At 37.6% G+C, this 21,340-nt stretch overlaps 4 protein-coding genes across 5 annotated transcripts; 3 read left to right on the top strand and 1 right to left on the bottom strand.

The window, feature by feature from the left end:
- The first annotated feature begins 847 nt into the window (after window positions 1-847).
- Window positions 848-6,435, top strand: LOC103848151. Of its 2 annotated transcripts, XR_004455965.1 has the most exons (4): window positions 848-1,337; window positions 1,430-1,678; window positions 1,946-2,368; window positions 2,444-6,435. XR_004455965.1 is itself a non-coding variant. In XM_009125108.2 (3 exons), the coding sequence occupies exons 1-3, from the start codon at window positions 899-901 to the stop codon at window positions 2,089-2,091; spliced, it is 834 nt and encodes a 277-aa protein (XP_009123356.2). In that variant the 5' UTR covers window positions 848-898; the 3' UTR covers window positions 2,092-6,435. The 2 variants fall into 2 exon arrangements, 1 of the variants encoding a protein (XP_009123356.2); XM_009125108.2 differs by having other exon boundaries at window positions 1,946-6,435.
- Window positions 3,085-5,125, top strand: LOC103848209. The gene is made up of 3 exons (XM_009125165.1): window positions 3,085-3,157; window positions 3,622-4,208; window positions 4,445-5,125. Exons 1-3 carry the CDS (start codon window positions 3,085-3,087, stop codon window positions 5,123-5,125), a joined length of 1,341 nt encoding a protein of 446 aa, XP_009123413.1.
- An 888-nt stretch (window positions 6,436-7,323) lies between the features above and the next one.
- LOC117132389 lies at window positions 7,324-19,982 on the bottom strand. The gene is made up of 2 exons (XM_033286249.1): window positions 15,361-19,982; window positions 7,324-8,731 (listed from the first exon to the last, which is right to left on the bottom strand). The coding sequence occupies exon 1, from the start codon at window positions 17,555-17,557 to the stop codon at window positions 16,592-16,594; it is 966 nt and encodes a 321-aa protein (XP_033142140.1). The 5' UTR covers window positions 17,558-19,982; the 3' UTR covers window positions 7,324-8,731; window positions 15,361-16,591.
- Window positions 9,409-13,289, top strand: LOC117132387. The gene has a single exon (XM_033286248.1). It carries the CDS (start codon window positions 10,089-10,091, stop codon window positions 13,209-13,211), a length of 3,123 nt encoding a protein of 1,040 aa, XP_033142139.1. The 5' UTR covers window positions 9,409-10,088; the 3' UTR covers window positions 13,212-13,289.
- Window positions 19,983-21,340: the final 1,358 nt, after the last annotated feature.

Below are 21,340 nucleotides of genomic sequence, written 5' to 3'. Positions count from 1 at the left end.
AAGTTTGAAAACAAATTTACAACTTAATAAGCGAGAAACAAATATTACCATTACAGCGAAGACAGTATCGGAGAATAAACATAGAGCCTCCGAAGAGGATTCAAGTCAGTCCATGCAATAGACATTCAAGTCGATTTTCAACTATGGGAATCATTACCATCGTTTTTCCAGATTAACGCCGCGTAGCAGCACAAGAATGTTTAGAAGAAGCCATAAAACGCCCAATAGGAATGACTTAAACAAAATAGAAGAGCAAAGTGTTAATTAAAAAATAAGAGGAAGATAACTGAGTAAATACAGGGTCTATACGTGTATCAATGTAAACCACAAAGGCCTTTCTAAAGGAACTTAATTATGTGGTCTGATAACACTGATCGAGTTTCAATCAATTAAGAAAATAGAACTCGGTTTACGCGTATTGAATTGGACACGGTTAATCAAACCGGAGAAAATCGAACAAAGGAGAATGTTACGAAAACTAAAGTGGATAATGTCGAAATTTTTGTTTAAAATTTTAAAATATGAACAACGTGTCAGAGATATTTTATGAAACCTAATGTATGAATAATTAAGTCTATACCTAGGTAGCTGGCGCATTTAATGCTTGCGTATAAGCTGGATTTTGTGTAAGAAATTCCAGAGTCACCATCATTAGTTCGCTATAAAAAGGAGCTCCCGAAAGCATTAGTCTGCACAAACACAGAAGGAAAAATATCCAGATCAGTTCACTAGTTTCTGGCGAAGCTCATATCTGGAAGGAAAAAAGGTAATTTTGCAGTTTTTTTTAGGGTTCATTTTTTTTAAAAAAATTCACACAACCGTATGATATGTCAGCACATCTGGTAGAGTTTTACACACTATTGACCCCTCTAAATTTAATGTTACATATGTGTTGCAGATGGGAATGTTAGTTCGGCTCGTAATCGGGATGTGGAGTAAGTCCCCAACCGGGGTTTGGTCTTTCGAAGAGGCCCCAAATTCTCAGAGGGAAGCGGTGATAATCAACAGAACTGAATCTATCGATGGTCTAGTGGAGATGATCCGTATCACCCTCAACCTTGGTATTCTCACTCCGGTAGTGTTGACCTATCAGCTCCCGACATGGATGCTCGTTCCCGATGGACCAACAACACCTCCAATCACTTTAGTAAGCAACAAAGATGTCAAAATCATGGCAAGTGTCTTCGATTACATGGCCTATCCAGTTCTCTATGTGACTAGTGGACCTGAGCTAGTCGCAAAATACCAGTTCTTCTGTAGAACTCCCTTCTCTATTGATGAAAAGACATACCTTGAAGAGGGCGTAACTGAAGAACAACATCGTCAAGCTATAATTGGTTAGTGTCCCAAAACTTATTTGCTTTAGTAAAAATGATGATAAATTTTTGGAAATCCAATTAACCGTGCCTATTTGATTTAAATGTGCAAGACTTGGTTGGTGGCCACCCAATCGTGTGTAGCAAGCATATCTTGGAGATAATGTTCAACGAACCACAATTGCTGCTAGTCTTCCGTGTCTCTCTGGAGAATGAGATGGTTTATGGTTTACAAAACGATGTTGATGACACAGACGAAGGTCTTGAATATAACAACTTAACGGGAAATGACTTCATGGCTTTAGAGGGAGCTGTTCCTGTTTCTCCGGATCCTCTGAACAACTATGATCCTAATCAAGAAGGTAACATTGCTTTAAAGTTTTAAATTATAGTATTATGGGATTTACGTGAGTATGATATGTGTGTAATAGTACTTAAAGTTTTCAAATATAGTTATTGACTTAAGTACCGACATTTATAATATAGGCAAAATATGTACATGTTCTGGCAGTTGATTTTGTATTATACCGAATATGAAGTAACACTAATAGATTTTACTATTACTTGTTAGTATAATTTTATTTCATCCAAGTTTTGGATTACTGACTGCTGCATATTTTCATTCCTAGTATTGTATGGAGAACCGATCACTGTTGAGGAGCTACAAAACATACACCCAAATTTTGAAGCATCAACAATGGTTAATCAGGATACCAATTTGGGAGTAGAACCTCTTAACTTGTTTGAAGACCTACCAGAGGAGGAAGCATACTGAGATGGCATGACTGAAGAAGGAAGAAGGTATGAGGTTTACATTGCACCGTCTCCGCACCCTGCCGAGAGAGCTATAGGACTCCCACTTGCTCCAAATCGAAGGGTCATTGCACCAAAACATCATACATTCATTGTTATCGACGACGAATATGAAGGCTCCTACACTGGCTCTTCTGAGGATTTCAACGAGACACAGAACTACATAACAATCCCACCACCAGTTGCAGAAAATTCGGATTATACGGTGGATGCTAACTCCGGTAATACTATCTTAACAGGTACTAATATTAAAAATTATAAATTAACCTAATGTATCGTCTTAGCTGTTGATAAAGTTGTTATTTTCTATGCAGGTGAAACATCGGCAGAAGTCAAAATAAATAACAAAGGAAAAAATCTTGTTACAGAAAACGGTTTGACTCGAACTGGGAATACAACCGATGTTGAACCGTTTCTTGATCTCACACTTGGAGTGGGAGTTGGAAACAGCAAGGCTGAACCAAAACCTGTCATCGATATTCCAGAGTCCTCTTCCGAAGCTGAAGATGGAAGTGGTGGTTTTGGTCCCCTCTTTTAGAATAAATAGCTAGACTGATAAATAAGTAGCCAACTTTTGATGTGAAATATATGGCCGCAGGGGTTTACTTTTTGTTTTTTGTTTATCGCGTACGATGCATAAGATAATATTATTGCGGGCCCGTGTAATGTAAAATATGTTAAAGGCCAAGAAGTAATATGAAATATGTTTGGTTTTAACATATATACGGTGAAACTAATCAACCTATCGACTACTAACTTTGTAGGAAACCAAACAAACCATTCTGATGCATTATACGAAGGAAAGGTGTTTAAAAGTAGGGATGATTTCAAACAATGCATGGCTTTATATGCATTGCGAAATAAATTTCGGTTTAAAAACAGTAGATCCACCCCCGATGGAATGGTCCTTAAATGCATTAGTTCTACATGCTTATGGACAATTTATGCAATCAGAATGAAGAACGTGGAAAAGTACGAAATTCGAAGGATTGTCTTCGAACATTCTTGTTCGGTTGACGACAAAGCAGGTATTAAACATATTTATCTACAATAAAATCAGATTTTATTTTTCGATTCCGTTGCTCGTAAAGAACAGTAAAGCAATACTTATATAATTAAAAATCGATTTTGAATTTATAATTTACGCGATTAACGAATCCTTTACATAAAGTTAGTAAAGTTCGGTGACATAAAATTAGAAAACATTATATCTGTGACAATAACAAGGCAGCGATGGGATTTTTAATCATATGTTTAGTTACGGCCAAGTATGCATTTTAATTAAAAATCTATAAACATATCATTATCATATCCGGCAATTCCCAGTAACGATATGATTTATGGCAACAATAAAATTATAGGAAATTTTTTTTTTTCACTTTTAATAGACATTCATCTCCAAGTTCTAACTTCTTGTTGCAATGGAATACACAACAGTCGAACTTAGAATTTGCTGAAACCAATTTCTTATATTTATTGCTTTAAAATTCAGGATACGAAGAACAAGCAACACCTGTCATTGGACAAATGCTTAAGTCAAGGTTTACAGGAAATGGGTCTGGGCCACGGCCAAACGAGATCATGCAAGTCATGCTAGGCGATTACAATATTCGGATTTCTTATTGGAAAGCTTGGCGATCAAGGGAAGTAGCGCTACAATACGCAAAAGGGGCAAATGCTACATCATATCAATTGCTTCCCGATTACTTACAAAGACTCGTCGTGGCCAATCCTGGAACGTTGGCTGAAATGCATACAGTTTATGAAGCTGGAGTTGGTCATCGATTCAAATATATGTTCCTTGCACTTGGAGCATGTATAAACGGTATCAAGCATATGCGTAATGTCATCATCATAGATGGAGCACATTTAAGAGGGAAATATGCTGGATGCTTATTGTCTGCATCAGCCCAAGATGGCAATTACCAAGTTTTTCCTATCGCAGTAGGAATAGTGGATGGTGAAAATGACAAAGCGTGGGAATGGTTTTTTAAAATGCTTCTGAAGTTCATCCCTAACGACAATGATATTGTTTTTGTTTCAGACAGACACTCGTCCATCTACAATGGGTTATCAAAGGTAGTTATCGAAATAAGAAGTTATCATAAACTTATTCTCCACTTTAAATATAAAACGTGTATATCTGACCATTCCATTTACGTGTAGATTTATCCGGCAGTAAAACATTGTGCATGTGTTATGCACCTGAAACGGCTCCGAACATATTTCAAAAACAAGAACCTTGGTTACTTGGTGGGAAGGCAGCTCGAGCATTCCAACTTAGTGAATTTAACACCATATTCAATGAAATCAAGAACATTAACGCTTCGTGTGCGGAATACTTAATTGGTATTGGTTTCCAACATTGGGCACGTGCGCATTTCGATGGAAATCGGTACAACATTATGACAAGCAATGTTGCCGAGACATGGAACTCCGTTCTCCGGGAAGCACGAGAGTATCCAATAGTGGCTTTGGTAGAGTATATCAGATCCAAACTTATGAACTGGTTTGCGGAAAGACGTAATGTCACAGGGGTTGGTAATGGAAGGTTGACGGCACGGGTTAACGAGATTTTAGAAGGAAATTTTGAAAACAGCGGTGGGATGCTTGTCAGACGGATTAACAATGTTGAGTTCGAAGTGAAAGACAAAGTTGGCTCCTCATATCACGTCAACCTTGGAGGAAAAAATTGCAGCTGTTTTTCATTCCAAAAGCTCCTCATACCTTGCTCCCATGCTATTGCTTCAGCAATCAATGAAAAAGTTCGTATAGAGTCCCTAGTATCTGAATTTTACAGTCTTGAAACTTTGACCTCCGCATATGCCGAAGATATTGTGCCGATAACCACCGAAACAGAAATAAGAGAAGGCATATCCGGAAAGGAAGGAGAATCGGTCATAATATTTCCTCCATCAAGTAGGCGACCTCCAGGTAGACCTCGGAAGAGCAGAATATTGCCAACGGGTGAAATACGGGTAAACAAAACATGTTGATTACATTTACTAAATTGTTGCACAACATTTAACAACTAATTTTTTCTATGAAGATGAAAACTCCAAGAAAAAGACATATATGTAGCCGTTGCAAGGGGAGCGGTCACAATAAAGCAACTTGTAAAGTTGCAATATAACTGAAGTGCTAGAAGGTATTATGGCTATTCCCGGATGATGAAGGTGTTTGATAAGCATGGTGGTCTGTGAATGACACAGAAAGTAAACATGTGAATGTAAAATATTTTATCCAAGTTTAGACTGGGGCAGGTTGTATTAATTCCCGGGTTTTTGAAATAAATAAATGCCAAATTCTATGTTTACAATTCATGTGTTTATAAAATGTTCATCAAGACATTAAAAATTATAACGAGTCGAGTGCTGAATTATATATAACATGAATGGTAACTAAGAGTAGAACCGAGAACAACAACTAGAAGTAATCAGATAATATAGGGGAGTAAATAGTTACCCTATATCCGGTGATCAAAACAAAATACATAAATTGGTACCAAGTTAACTAAAATAGGAGAACAAAAAGTTGGGAATACTAGATAATCAATCCCTAATGTATTATGGCTTTTCTGAGTAATATACATGTTTTGCAACCGTATAAACTATACTAAGATAAACCAAAAATCAAATAAAATGATAAACTAATTAATTACGCAGTACCTATTATTCTCTTACATTTTAAGAAAGACAACAAATCAGTTTATACACTTTTACATTTCTATAATTTTGCTGAAACAAAACGCCATTTTGACACAATCTATAACAAGTCCATAACAAACCTACGTAAACGAAAAATAAGTTAAAATAAAAAAGCACATTACGTTAAGGGTAACCGTTTTTAAAATGACGAAACCAAACAAAATTCCCAAGTTAAATGATATTTATTGATTCAGGAAAGTATATATATTGTATTTTCTGTCAAAGGTAATCGACTAAACGTGTTAAATCAACTCTACTCATCGAACTAATATTTTATATTAAACATGCATATGAAACAAGTGTTTCCCTTACAAACCAGATATTATACATTAATAAGACAGCAATAGAAAAACATCTTCAACTGAAAGAACAACATATGAAGCCTCACATAGACTTCACTTATTCCAATAACATAACATCACTTAGTTAAACACTTCAACTAGAACCAAACAACATGCGTAATTCTGCCGTTCTTTTACCACTTCATTTGCCGCACTTCTTTCACTCCTCCGATCCAGTGGGCGAGGAGACCAAATCTAATTACATACAAACAATAAAACATTACTTAGTTGCGCATATAAAAAAAGACATATCCAATACAAGTTACTAACCTTCGCCCGTAGCTTGAGTAGTCGCATCACTTGTGGACGCCGCATTTTGTCTTCCTTGATTAGCCTTTTCAATTTCTAGATGAGCCCTATACATGACCACCTTCTCTTGCTCGTTAAATATCTCCTCAAGCACCTCCTTACTCATCGCCAGTTCTGTCTCGTCCATTCCTGGACAAAACAAATAACTATATTTGATTACAATCATTATAGTAGATCATGTGTTATCTATATATACTGACCTGAGAATACAAACGTTGCCCCACCAATGGAAAATGTTGTATTGGTTAAGAACTGGTAATTCGCAACTTCTTCTGCCCCAGAGGTAACACATAGCTTCAGTTCGGTAAACCAAGTACGAAGCTCCATCATTTCTTGAACAGCTTCGTTTGTCGTAAGTGTAGTCGGTGGAGTTCGAGTTCCCTCAGGCTCCAACAACCACTCTGGTGGGTGGTAAGCCATCGACAAAGGTGTCTCAAGAGGCAATTTATAACGATCACGGATGATAGTCTCCAAATCTGCCAACGTCTCCGTCGGCTTGACTAAAACAGTATACCCGAGGTCAGTAGGATTTCTCTGGAAAGTCCAATGGCCATCCTCATTACGCGTCCAAGCCCCATGAAACAAACGGACACGAAGTGGTGTGGACATCTGAAATTTAAGAGCATATGAATTAGCAATGAAGATATATAAATAACAACTAATATTATCCTAAACCTTTTTGGCCTATAGTCCTTGAAATGTTATGAGCTTTATGTGGTGTGAAGCTCGTTAATGTGTAGCAGACGTATTTATAGAGGAGTAAATATGTAGAGTATAAGATCACTTTATCAATATGATGGTCGCCTTTATCAAGCTATTGATGATATTCGACACTTTCAATGTGCGTGCCTGACTTGATGAGACCGGCACATGGAGTTTTATATTTCTGTCTTATAGTGGTACCGATATGTCTTCGTTTACATATAATAGGCAATAGAATATATATCATAGATTTTAAATCACATAAAAACACCATCAATACATTACCGGCTTTGGACCATACATTATTAATTAAACGAAGTTGTTTATAACATTACAATTTATGTGGGAACATTACCAGATTTGGAATAGTAAGGCATGGTAGAGGAGAGAGAGTCAATAATATTACAAAATATACTGGATTTAGGTTAATGAAGATGGAAGAACACACAAATAAGATAGACTTACTAATGTCCTTGAACATTCAAACTTAACCAACATTCAGACGACACCACAACGAACAAATAAAAGCAGCGTTACATATAAACGAGAATTATAAATCTCGCACCTTACAGACAATTAAAGAGTGCATCAACTTATAGTAAGCTAAACATCAACCATGGGCCTCCTCTACAGCTTCTCCTTAAACTCATAAGCCAAAATGGCAGCCCTCCTTCCTTCTTCTTCGACCATTTCATGAGTTAGACTTTTACACGCTTCAAGGCCATAGATTGCATGTGTGGCCATTAACAGCATTGCCATTAATCCCGAATCAGCTGGATTTTTATTCTGTGCAACAGATTTAGGCCTTGCAACATCATAACACTGAATAACGGGTTCCGTTCCAACGATTTCACCAACATATCTAGCAAGATATGGTAACATTTGCAAAATGGACTTGATATACTTCTCGATGGAACTATCCTTGTGCAGTGTCGCATTGCAATCCAGAACAGTAAGAACCCCAGTACGAGCATCAAAACAAATCCCAACCCAATGTTTCGTCCCAATATTGAATGGAAACTAGTACCTTATTGGGTGAACCTTGGGATCATCTTTAGAAGGAAAAATATCCTTCAACCCTTTCGGAAACATATATGCCTCTTTATTTCGACTCTTAAGAAACTTCGGAAACGTCCTGTTTATCGAACTCACAAATTTCGTATCAAGAAAGGCAGCACTACGGGGACCTTCTGGAGGGAGGTGAGGACAGACCGCAACACGTGCAACTCGGATAAGAATATCCATACCCTGGCAAAATATGTATCCAATGTTTCAGACAAAACAACCATTATTGTTACCAGTTGAGGATGAAATTGACATTCACGACAAACCTTTGCCGACATAAGACGTGGCCTCTGAAGAATAAGTTGAATGTCATTTGCATAAACGGCAACTCCAGCAACATTAATAACGCTGGAACAGAAATTATAATAATTAAGGAAACATACAATTAAGTAAGCGATAGAGGTATTAAGTGAAAGTTGATATAATGTCCAAAACTTACAACTTATCCCTCAATTTAACAGACAGCTGGGCATACTTCCTTGTGATATGATTATGGATCAGCTAGTTGATAAAGATGAAGAAGGAGAGACTGAAGATACACTAGCTGAAGAGGAAGCGGTCCTAGCCATTCCCACAGGTCCTATAACTCGTGCAATGACAAGGAGACTCAAGGAAGCTGTTGGAAACATACTGAAGATCTCTAAGGAGCAAGAAGACTGTCTTGGTAGAAGCTTGAGCCACCAAGACACACTCATCACCATTCATGTGATCTTACCATCAAGCGGATCATCATCTAGGCAAGTGGCTTGGTATACTCTTTTTCCCTTGATTAGTTTTGTCCCACTGGGTTTTCTAATCAAGGTTTTTAATGAGGTATCAAGTTCACTTACACATTCCTAGTTGATGTATCTTGGATGCAACTCGGCCTAAGGCATCTTGGACCGACTTCATCATCTATCTTATATTATGTTTTAGTCTAAGTGTTGTGTTATTAATTTGAAACTGTGTGGAGCCTTTTCCTTTATGTTTTCTTATGTTTTCGAGACCTTGTGCATGTACAAGGATCTCTCTATATAAGTGTATCACAAACCCTCATTCTAATCTAAGTTATCTTTTGTTTAAACCTTGTGTTTTCTTCTCCCTTGCTTTCACGAGTTAAGAGAGTGTCTGGTGTGTAGTATCCAGTCTGTTGGTGTGTAATATCCAACGCCCAAGGGCTTTAGAAAGGTGTGTCATATCCGATCTAAGCCTAGGAGTATCAAGGAGCCTTTCCGCAGCCTCTTGTGTCACCAATCGATCCACAGCCTTGATAAACTTGAGTCTTTGATTCGTTTATGCAAGGATCTATCCAAACCATCCAGAGAAGGGTCCGAGGATCTCATTAAGTGGTATCAGAGCACTCTGGAAGGGGAGTTTCGATTTCTCTTTTGCGATTTCATAAGATCTGTGTTCATCGTGTTATATCATTGATCATTTGGGTTTTACGTGTTGTTTCTCACTCGATCTGATTAGTATCATTGATAGGATTGATAGATCTGTTTGTTTCGTGTCTCATATTGCTAGATCTAAGAATTTCGATCAAGTTTTAAACAAAAACCTTTCACATTCTTGTCGATTACGTTATCGTTTTGCTTGATCCAAAAGTTTCTTGTGATTGTGTGACTCGATCTGTTGTTAGAATCATAGATCAGGATTTGATTATCTCATTTCATCATCCGTTGAATCTGATCTGTTATTGTTTCAATTTCGAAAGTGATAAAATTCAAATCGTCGCGTGTTGATCAAGTATCTTCATTTGCCGCTTTGTTTGAATACTTTGTTTCCTTATTTGAATCTTGAGTTCTGAATTCTTTTGAACTACTTACTGGTTCAAGTTCTTCGTGTATTAGGAAGCAATGGGGTCTGAAGAGGATGATGAAACCTTTGTGCGAAGGAATAAGTTGCTGCAAGAAGCAATCACCAAACAAGTGATGGAAGCGATGGTGAAGTTGCTGGAAGAGAAGTATGATCAGAGACCGAATGATGGGCAAGGACAAGCATCTGGCCAGAGACGTGAACAAAGGAGAAACAGACAAGGCCAGCGTGAGCATGCTGGATCAGAAGAAACTGATAACTTCTATGAGAGAAGTAGCCATAGCTCCGGTTCGAGACATAGCAGTAGAAGATCTCGACATGATCATGAAGGCCGAAGGCATAGACGCAATGAGCTATCAGGATTGAAGCTTAAGATCCCTCCTTTCCATGGTAAAGCTGATCCAGATGCCTATCTTGAGTGGGAGAAGAAGATCGAACTCGTTTTCAACTGTCAGCATTACTCAGAGACTAAGAAGATTCAAGTAGCTGCTACCGAGTTCAATGATTATGCATTGAGCTGGTGGGATCAGTTGGTTACAAACAAGAGGCGCAATGGTGAATTCCCCATTGAAACATGGGCAGAGATGAAAGCTGTGATGCGCAAGAGGTTTGTACCAAGTCATTATCACCGTGATCTTCATCAAAAGCTGAGACTGCTCACACAAGGATCAAAGTCGGTAGAGGAATACTTTCAAGAGATGGAGTTGCTTATGCTAAGAGCTTGTGTATCTGAGGACAGTGAAGCTACTATGGCACGATTTCTTGGTGGACTCAACCGTGAGATACAAGATAGAGTGGAGATGCAACACTACTTGGAGATAGAGGAGATGCTACACAAAGCTATCTTGGTGGAGCAGCAAGTTAAGAGAAGAAGTTATGCACGTGGCAGCTATAGTTCCAGTAGATACCAGACCTCTAAGGAAGATAAACCAAGCTATCAGAAGGAGAGCAAACCACAGCCAAAAGAAGAATCCAAGTCTAGTAGCATCTACAACAAAGATAAGGGTAAAGTGGAAGCTACAAGCTCGCGTGCAAGAGATGTGAAGTGTTTTAAGTGCCAAGGGCGTGGGCACTATGCTAATGAGTGTACTAACAAGAGAGTTATGATTCTTCTGGAGAATGGAGAGTTTGAATCTGAAGATGAAAAACTCAGGACTGATCAAGAACTATCTGAAGCTGAGTATGAGGAGGAACCAGTTCAAGGTAGACTTTTGGTTGCAAGAAGAACTCTCAGTTTGCAAAACAAAACTGAGGAGCAAGAACAAAGAGAGAACTTGTTCTACACACGTTGTATGGTGCAAGGGAAGGTCTGCAGCCTGATCATCGACGGTGGAAGCTGTGTTAATGTTGCTAGTGAGACAATGGTGAAGAAGCTTGGTTTGAAAGCTCAAAAGCATCCTAAACCTTACCGGCTGCAGTGGCTTAATGAAGAGGGCAAGATGAGGGTATCTACTCAGGTTTCTATACCCTTGTCCATTGGAAGGTATGAAGATGACATTCTCTGTGATGTGATACCCATGGAAGCCAGCCACATACTACTGGGAAGGCCTTGGCAGTTTGATAGGCGTGTCATCCATGATGGCTTCACCAACAAACATTCTTTTGAGTTCAACGGCAAGCGAACTGTCTTGGTACCTCTAACTCCTAAAGAAGTGCATGAAGATCAGCTTCAGCTTCAGAAAAAGAAAGAGATTGATCTCAAACCAGATAAGCAACACAACTTCTATGCTAAAGCTAGTGAAATCAAAAGATCTCTTTATTCTCATCAATCGGTTCTCTTATTTATTTTTATAGAATCTCTTTTGTCTCTAACCGATTGTACACCGGTGTATCCGAGTGAGATGTCAGCTCTTTTACAGGAATACCAGGACGTATTTCCAGAAGATAATCCCATAGGTTTGCCACTTATTCGAGGGATTGAGCATCAGATTGATTTTGTACCAGGAGCTACTCTTCCCAACAGACCAGCATACAGAACTAATCCTGTGGAAACTAAGGAGCTACAAAGACAGGTTGAGGAACTGATGGAGAAAGGCCACATCCGTGAGAGTATGAGCCCATGTGCTGTGCCTGTGCTCCTTGTGCCTAAGAAAGATGGGAGCTGGCGCATGTGTGTTGATTGTAGAGCAATCAACAACATAACAGTGAAGTATCGCCACCCTATTCCTAGATTAGATGATATGCTTGATGAATTGCATGGTTCTAGTGTCTTTTCTAAGATAGATTTGAAGAGTGGATATCATCAAATTAGAATGAAAGAGGGAGATGAGTGGAAAACAGCCTTTAAGACTAAGCATGGGCTGTATGAGTGGTTAGTCATGCCTTTTGGATTAACCAATGCTCCTAGTACTTTTATGAGATTGATGAACCATGTGCTTAGATCCTTCATAGGCTTGTTTGTGGTAGTATACTTTGATGATATCCTTGTCTACTCTAAGAGTTTAGAAGAGCATATAAAACATCTTAGGACTGTTCTTGATGTCTTGAGGAAAGAAAAGTTATTTGCTAATCTTAAGAAATGTACTTTCTGTACAGATAACTTGGTCTTTTTAGGCTTTGTTGTGAGTGCAGATGGAGTAAAGGTAGATCAGGAGAAGGTGAGAGCAATTCAAGAATGGCCAATTCCAAAGACTATAAGTGAAGTGAGGAGCTTCCACGGCCTTGCTGGTTTCTACAGGCGGTTTGTTAAAGACTTTAGCACTATAGCAGCTCCCTTGACTGAAGTGATAAAGAAAGAAGTCGGATTCAAGTGGGGAGAAGCACAAGAGACTGCCTTCCAATGCCTTAAAGATAAGCTTACTCACGCCCCTCTTCTTATACTTCCTGACTTTAATAAAACTTTTGAAATAGAATGTGATGCCTCAGGAATTGGTATTGGTGCTGTATTGATGCAGGAGAAGAGACCCATTGCATACTTCAGTGAGAAGCTTGGAGGCGCCACCCTCAACTATGCAACTTATGATAAAGAGCTGTATGCCTTGGTGAGAGCCTTGCAGACTTGGCAGCACTATCTCTGGCCTAAAGAATTCGTCATAATACAGATCATGAGTCTCTCAAATACCTCAAAGGACAGAACAAACTCAGCAAGAGACACGCTAGGTGGGTTGAGTTCATTGAGACATTTCCTTATGTCATCAAGTATAAACAAGGTAAGGAAAACATAGTTGCTGATGCACTATCCAGAAGGTATGTTCTCTTGAACACTCTTGATGCTAAGCTATTAGGATTTGAGCAGATTAAAGGAATGTATGAGGATGATCCTGATTTTAAAGAGGCTTACAACTCTTGTGAGAAATTTGCTGTGGGACACTACTTTAGACATGATGGTTTTCTTTTCTATGATAATCGGTTGTGTGTGCCTAACTGCTCTTTGAGAGATTTGTTTGTTAGGGAATCTCATGGAGGAAGTCTCATGGGTCACTTTGGTATTGCAAAGACTCTTAAAACTTTGCAGGATCACTTCTTTTGGCCTCGGATGAAAAGAGATGTGGAGAAACTATGTGAGAGATGTGCAACTTGCAAGCAAGCCAAGTCTAAGGTTCAGTCTCACGGTTTGTATACTCCTCTCCCTATACCTTATCATCCTTGGAATGACATATCTATGGATTTCATTGTTGGCTTGCCTAGAACTAGGACTGGAAAGGATTCTATCTTTGTGGTTGTGGATAGGTTCTCAAAAATGGCACATTTCATAGCTTGTCACAAAACTGATGATGCATTGCATATTGCTAACTTGTTCTTTAAAGAGATTGTGCGCATACATGGCATGCCTAAGACTATTGTTTCTGATAGAGATACTAAGTTTCTTAGTCATTTTTGGAAAACTCTTTGGTCTAAACTAGGTACTAAACTCTTGTTTTCTACTATTTGTCATCCACAAACTGATGGACAAACTGAAGTAGTTAATAGGACTCTTGGAACACTCTTGCGTGCATTCATAAAGAAAAACTTGAAATCATGGGAAGATTATTTGCCTCATTGTGAATTTGCATACAATCATGCTGTGCATTCTACTTCTAAGTTTTCTCCTTTTGAGATTGTTTATGGGTTCAATCCCAACTCTCCTTTGGATTTAATTCCTTTACCTGAGTGTGAAAGGGTCAGCGTTGATGGCAAAAAGAAGGCAGAGATGGTGAAACAACTCCACGAGCAGGCTAGGCTCAACATTGAGGCAACAACCAAACAGTATGTTAAGCATGCTAACAAAGGAAGGCGTGAGATGGTCTTTGAAGTGGGTGATCAGGTCTGGATTCACCTAAGGAAAGAGAGATTTCCCAATGAAAGGAAGTCCAAGCTGATGCCGCGGATTGATGGACCTTTTGAGGTCATAAGGAAGATCAGCAACAATGCCTACAAACTGGATTTGCAAGGTAAGTATGATGTGAGTAATAGCTTCAATGTTACTGACTTGATCCCTTTTATTGCAGATGAGCCAGATTTGAGGACAAATCCTTTTCAAGTGGGAGGGGATGATATGATTATGGATCAGCTAGTTGATAAAGATGAAGAAGGAGAGACTGAAGATACACTAGCTGAAGAGGAAGCGGTCCTAGCCATTCCCACAGGTCCTATAACTCGTGCAATGACAAGGAGACTCAAGGAAGCTGTTGGAAACATACTGAAGATCTCTAAGGAGCAAGAAGACTGTCTTGGTAGAAGCTTGAGCCACCAAGACACACTCATCACCATTCATGTGATCTTACCATCAAGCTGATCATCATCTAGGCAAGTGGCTTGGTATACTCTTTTTCCCTTGATTAGTTTTCTCCCACTGGGTTTTCTAATCAAGGTTTTTAATGAGGTATCAAGTTCACTTACACATTCCTAGTTGATGTATCTTGGATGCAACTCGGCCTAAGGCATCTTGGACCGACTTCATCATCTATCTTATATTATGTTTTAGTCTAAGTGTTGTGTTATTAATTTGAAACCGTGTGGAGCCTTTTCCTTTATGTTTTCTTATGTTTTCGAGACCTTGTGCATGTACAAGGATCTCTCTATATAAGTGTATCACAAACCCTCATTCTAATCTAAGTTATCTTTTGTTTAAACCTTGTGTTTTCTTCTCCCTTGCTTTCACGAGTTAAGAGAGTGTCTGGTGTGTAGTATCCAGTCTGTTGGTGTGTAATATCCAACGCCCAAGGGCTTTAGAAAGGTGTGTCATATCCGATCTAAGCCTAGGAGTATCAAGGAGCCTTTCCGCAGCCTCTTGTGTCACCAATCGATCCACAGCCTTCATAAACTTGAGTCTTTGATTCGTTTATGCAAGGATCTATCCAAACCATCCAGAGAAGGGTCCTAGGATCTCATTACCTTGTAATGTCAGATTGATCATCAATTACAAATATGTGCTTCTGTGCTTCTCGAACTCGCGATGTAATGTGATGACCACAATGATAATCGTCAACAAGATTCGAAGGAACTGCTTTCTGTCTCTTACTTTTCCGTGATACTTGACCTTCTTCAATGTTGTCATCAACTTTACTGAGAGAAATACAATCCCGTTCAGGAACGTCTGCCACGAAAATATGTTCTTCCCCCGGATTCTGCTCTTCCTGAGTTAAACCAAGGGAGAACGAGGGTTCACCAGTCGGGTTTTCTCGTTGCCTCTGATTACGCTCCTTTACCAACAATAAGACAAAGTTGTGTAATTTCTTCCAATAATGAAGTAACAGTCAATAGTGGAAGAATTTAGATATTTGTTTAATGTAAACAATAACAATATTACCAAACTTGCTTGAAACGCATTCTGGCGTCCACGATTCTAGCTATTGGCTGATTGTGCACATGTCTCTGTTTCCAGACTACCACAAACAAATCCGGGAGCAATAGGGTCTTTCTTTGATGGGGTTTTATTCTCGTCCTAATAACAAAATATAATGTTACAACACAAATTAATTCATAAAAATGTAGTACAAAAATTACTATCTAGCGCAGAAGACAATAAACGAAATTATAACCTGGCTCACACGATTTGATCGAGGCGGTGTAGAGTACTCGCTTAAGTTTCGAAGCACATTATTAATAGTAATTGCATTGGCATCATCTACACCAGCTATAACCGTAGCTGGACTGGGTACTTCTATCGGAGGTGCCGTTGTCATGTGAGAAGCGCGACGATGAACAGACCCCTCTTCCTTAATCATTGCACGGACCTTTTCAGTAACTGATAGTATCATCTCATCTTTGAACTTAAGTAACATCTCCTTGACTTGCAAAACAACTTTGATGTCGATTTACATGACTCTCGCATTCGCTCCACATCCGTATGCCTAAGCCCACCTCGAAATAAAGAAGATGTAAACTGATGATTTGCGTTGATGCGCGCTACAAGGTTGTCAACTTTCGAATCATCCTCTTCGTCAGACCATCCTAAATTGGCTTCGTCAATTGACCGACTGCTATCCTCATTTATAAGCGAATTAACATGGGCCTACACATATAAATATTGATATAATAGACATCTTGTAAATTAGCTTGTAAGTGTTAACGTAAATATAGTATCATGCTTGGAAAAGATATTTAGATTCCAACATAACTATGTCTACACACCCATTATAACCCAAACATAAAAAAAGCAGAACATATCACTTACAATGCATCGCTTGTCCACATTTCGCGCGTGTGCGGGGTTAAGAGTTTTTTTCTTAGTAAATATATCACGGCCATTTCCATCTATTTCATCACTATCTGATTCCGATGATGAACATATCTCTTCCACAACCTCGGTCAATGAAGGAACTGCTTCTACCAATACAAGCTGGAGGGTGAGCGCAAATCCTTTTACCGCTATCGTGTTTTGAGACAAAGCTACCTCATCTCGCTCTTTAATACTACCCATTAGCATTTCAAAAGCAAGTCTCCCCCATGGATAAGAAAAAAATTCTTCAAGATCTTCAATGGCTTCAAGATGCTCTCTCGCTATCTTCATCTTAAGGCTTGTTGGAAGCAGAACAGATTCCAGAAGCGCCAAACAAGCGTATTTTATCCGGATTTCCTTGTCCTTCACAGTTTTACGGTAAAGCATTTTAATGACTGAAGAAACTGTCACAACCTCAACTTTCCCAAATAAAGATGGCCAATACGGTTTCTCTGATATTGTCTTCTTAAGCTTCATCTTCGACTTCCGAGGATATTTACCGCAAGGTAGTCCCGTGACATTAGCAAACTCTGTAAGAGAAAATCTAACCGGTTTGCCAGCAAATCGGAACCAGATTTCGTGCTTCTTCTTCGTTTTCAGCTGTCTTGATAACAAATACCTAGCAAATCGACCCGAAAAAACCGGCTTATCTGCTATATCTATCAATTTCCCAAAAGAAGATCTCCTAATAATATCAACTTCCTCCTCGTCTAACGCATTAAAAATCCTCTTTAGGGCACTTGATGAGTGATACGTAAGAACACGAACCCCTACTGGTTCCTCGCCAGCGGCAAACATCATATCCGGAATTGGACCCATGTTTCGATCTTCCGGTGAGTCGGGAAAATCTACAAGCCGTGCCGACACCATCGGTACAGTTGTCACTCCACCAACAGCGGCAAGAAGTTCACCTTCGTATACTCTGCCACCGTTACAAACAAAAGAAGAGTTTGTGAAAAGTTTTTGGCTAATAATGGAAGAGAAGGCTTTTTTGCAGGCCTGAAAAAATAATAGAACATGAAGATTTTTTGCAGTCGTGAAGAAATCTACTACGTGATTTACTACCCTATACCATCATTATTATGCTAGAAAGCCTAAGGTTTCTATATGCTATTAATTTGATGTCTATGTGATAGGGATACTTTGGGAATATATGAAATGTCAAACAGTAGTATCTCGAACAGCTAAATAACTTTATTTCCTTGTGTATCGAGTGCAATTGGCCTAAAAGTAAATGCAAAAAAGAAAGAGAGAAGTACGAATCGATTGTTTATGAGGCAAGAGATTTTTATCTATGTGTCAACTTCGAAATGGTCTAATTATTCAAAACATTAAAAGATATATTGTAATAATATTTTATTTTTGTTGAGAGACTGAACCATGAGTACACCACTACTGATGCTCTAAGAACTCTTGAAAATGAATACGAAAGTGACACGAATTACATGTAACAGATGGTCAGTTTTTTTGTCCAAGCATATTTGCAATGGATATATTTGTTTCTTTTTTGAGACAACCAAATATATCTAAACTATTAAAACTAGAGTACAAATAAGAAATACCCTTGACTATTTATTTAAATATTTATAAGAGATTGCCACTGACTTAAATCGTGTTTAACACTTAAAATCAAACCAGCTAAATTTAATTTAAACAATTAACCAAACATTTCATCTATACCACACTTCAAATAAACCATCGGGTTCAACCGGATTGCTCAATGTAACAAAATCTTAAATATGTATGTCACGTATATGTTGATTTTTGAATATTGCTATCTATTATTGTAATAAAAGGAATATTCTTAATTGTATCAACCTTATCAAGCAACATCTAACTATAAAATAGGAATTATAATAATACAAATGAAAACTACCCCTGACTTTTCTAAATATTTACAAAGGATTACCACTGGCTAAACCGTGTTTAACACTTAAATCAAACCAACTAAATTTAATTTAAACAATTAACCAAACATTCCATCTATACCACACTTTAAATAAACCATTGACTTTAACCAGATTGCTTAGTGTAACAAAATCTTAAATACGCATGTCACGTATCTGTTGAAATCTACCTTCCAAATTAGATTACATTTTTGATTATTGCTATATATTAATGTAATAAAAAAGAATATTCTAAATTATATCAACCATATCAAGCAACATCTAACTATAAAATAGGAATAATAATATAAGGGATTAGCATGCAATATAGGTAGATATGTTTGACGACTCAGAGATATTTTGAGATAAGGTTTGAATTTTTGCATTATTATGAAAATAAAACAAAGTTAGTTTTTTTGTTTGAATTTTTGCATTGTTATTTTTGCATTGTTATGATAATTTAAGCATTCAATAAAAAATTGAATTTTTTCATTGAAAAGTATAAATCTTTATTAAAAGTATATAATTTTTTATTAAAATATTAACCTCATAATAAAATTAATTTATCAGAGTTATACCAACTTAATTCATTAACGAAATAAAGTTTAATTTTTAAACATAAATAGTCATTTAAAATGAAATACGATAAATAAAGATAAAAAGTTTAAGTCTTTATAAAATAAAACACAAATATATGAAAATATGACATTTACTAAATATTTGTCAATTGAAAAAAAAAAAACCCGCCTTTGAAAGCGCGGGTCAAAATCTAGTATTATATTATGGCTCAAACATAATTATCCTGTAATATTTGTTATTGGTGGTTTTTATTAATTTTAACAAAAAACAATTATGAATCTATATTACATGCTTAAAACCTATTTCTATAGCAGACAAAAAAAACTATTTCTATATAATTTCAGTAACTTTATGAAATTCACTTACATTATATATAATTCATGAAAACAATTTTTAAAAATATTTGTGTAAAAAAATTTATTTTCTATATAATTTCAGTAGCTTTATAAAATTCACTTACATTATGTAGTTCGTGATAACAATTTTTTTTAAATATTTGTGGATAATAATATTTATGAAACAAATTATTCAGTGTTTGAATGGCCGTAGTTCTAAGGATAAACATTATTATTCAATGGCCGTAGTTCTAAGGATGAAACGAATGGCACTGTTTCGTCTGTCTTAAGAAGACAAACCTACACAGTGTTTGACCATGCGATGTGAATGATTTCTTCAGACGTAACATATTCCATGTCCTGTGACTGCAGTGATGCCCACATGTTATCAGGGTCTTCCAGAGCATTAGATATTGTTGCCGACCAAGTTATGGCTATATACAGATCAAAGTTTGGGTAACTGTCCAGACCATCGATATCGTAGTTTCCATACACGAACGAAGCTCTGACCAAATAGCGAGTGCTTTGCGTGACACTTAGGTTATAGCAGTTTTGTATCCCATCGGGAAAGTATCTTAGAGTTGTAAATGGCTTGGAATAGTCGTCCTCCAAATCTTTCGCTATTCTACCACTTTTTCCACCCTTAACAAATTTTGCGTCCGATGAGTATTTTAATGCATTAGATGTTTCGGTATAAGGAGGCTCATTAGCGGATAGCCCACAATTCAAGCTGAAAAATCATGGTAAAAGAAACACAAGATTATATAATGATCCAAAAAAGACAAATCAATTTAAGGAATTGAAAATATACCTTCTTGGTCCTGAGCATACGAGTTGTATAATGGCGAAACTCGCTAGCAGCGCCAATAAAAGTTGACGGCTCGTTATCCACCAAAGAGTTGAAGTACCATATTGCTGAAAAAACAGATTTCAAACTTAAGAGGGAGAATGTTAAGATATATTTGAAATAACTTGGGATGCAAGTTACCTAATTATATTGAGTTATAGAATAGAAAAATATCTATTCGTGATTCCTAATGAGTTTAGGAAAGTTTGAGTTATATATAAGGAGATGCAAAGTGTGTTACATAACTTATGAGTTGTGAGCTTTAGTTTTGAGGTTATTTTCTAAAGCAATAAGAGTTCGTGTGTGTGTGACACATGTTTAATCGTGTGTGGCATAGGCTTGATACAATAAGTGGTATCAGAGCTTCAGCAAAAGATATGGGAGAAGTGATGGTTCCGGCTACAGGAAAGAAAGAAGGCAGAGGAGGTCCTTCATCTATACAGTGTCCGATGCTCACCTCGAGCAACTATACTGTATGGGCCATGAGAATGAAGATAACTCTGAAAGTCCATAAAGTTTGGGAGGTAATCGAAACAGAGTCGACGGAAGGTGATAAGAATGCCATGGCTACGATCTTGTTGTTTCAGTCTTGTTGTTTCAATCAATTCCCGAGGCTCTCATACTTCAAGCTAGTCAGTCTAACCGAAACTATAATAGAGGTTTGGCTAACTAAAATGGACAGCAAACTCGCGACTACAATAGAGAATACAGAGGCAGATGTCGTGGAGGACGCTTCTATAATTAAGGAAGAGGTCACGGAAGAAACTTTGGTTACTCAAGAATCACATGCTATCGTTGTAATAAGAATGGGCACTTTGCTGCTGACTGTTCGGATCGCCTAATAAAGCTTCAAGAAACTCAAGAAATGGACAACACAGAGACACAAGACGCATATGAGCTAATGATGCATGAAATCTTTTTCTTGAAAGAAAAACATGCCGTGCCAGAAGTATACGAGACAAACACTGGAGGAGAAAACATATGGTATCTCGATAATGGTGCAAGT

This window comes from Brassica rapa, chromosome A03, assembly GCF_000309985.2.
Source record: "Brassica rapa cultivar Chiifu-401-42 chromosome A03, CAAS_Brap_v3.01, whole genome shotgun sequence".
In the NCBI taxonomy this organism is placed as follows: domain Eukaryota; kingdom Viridiplantae; phylum Streptophyta; class Magnoliopsida; order Brassicales; family Brassicaceae; genus Brassica; species Brassica rapa.
This window is presented reverse-complemented; position numbering and strand designations above follow the sequence as displayed.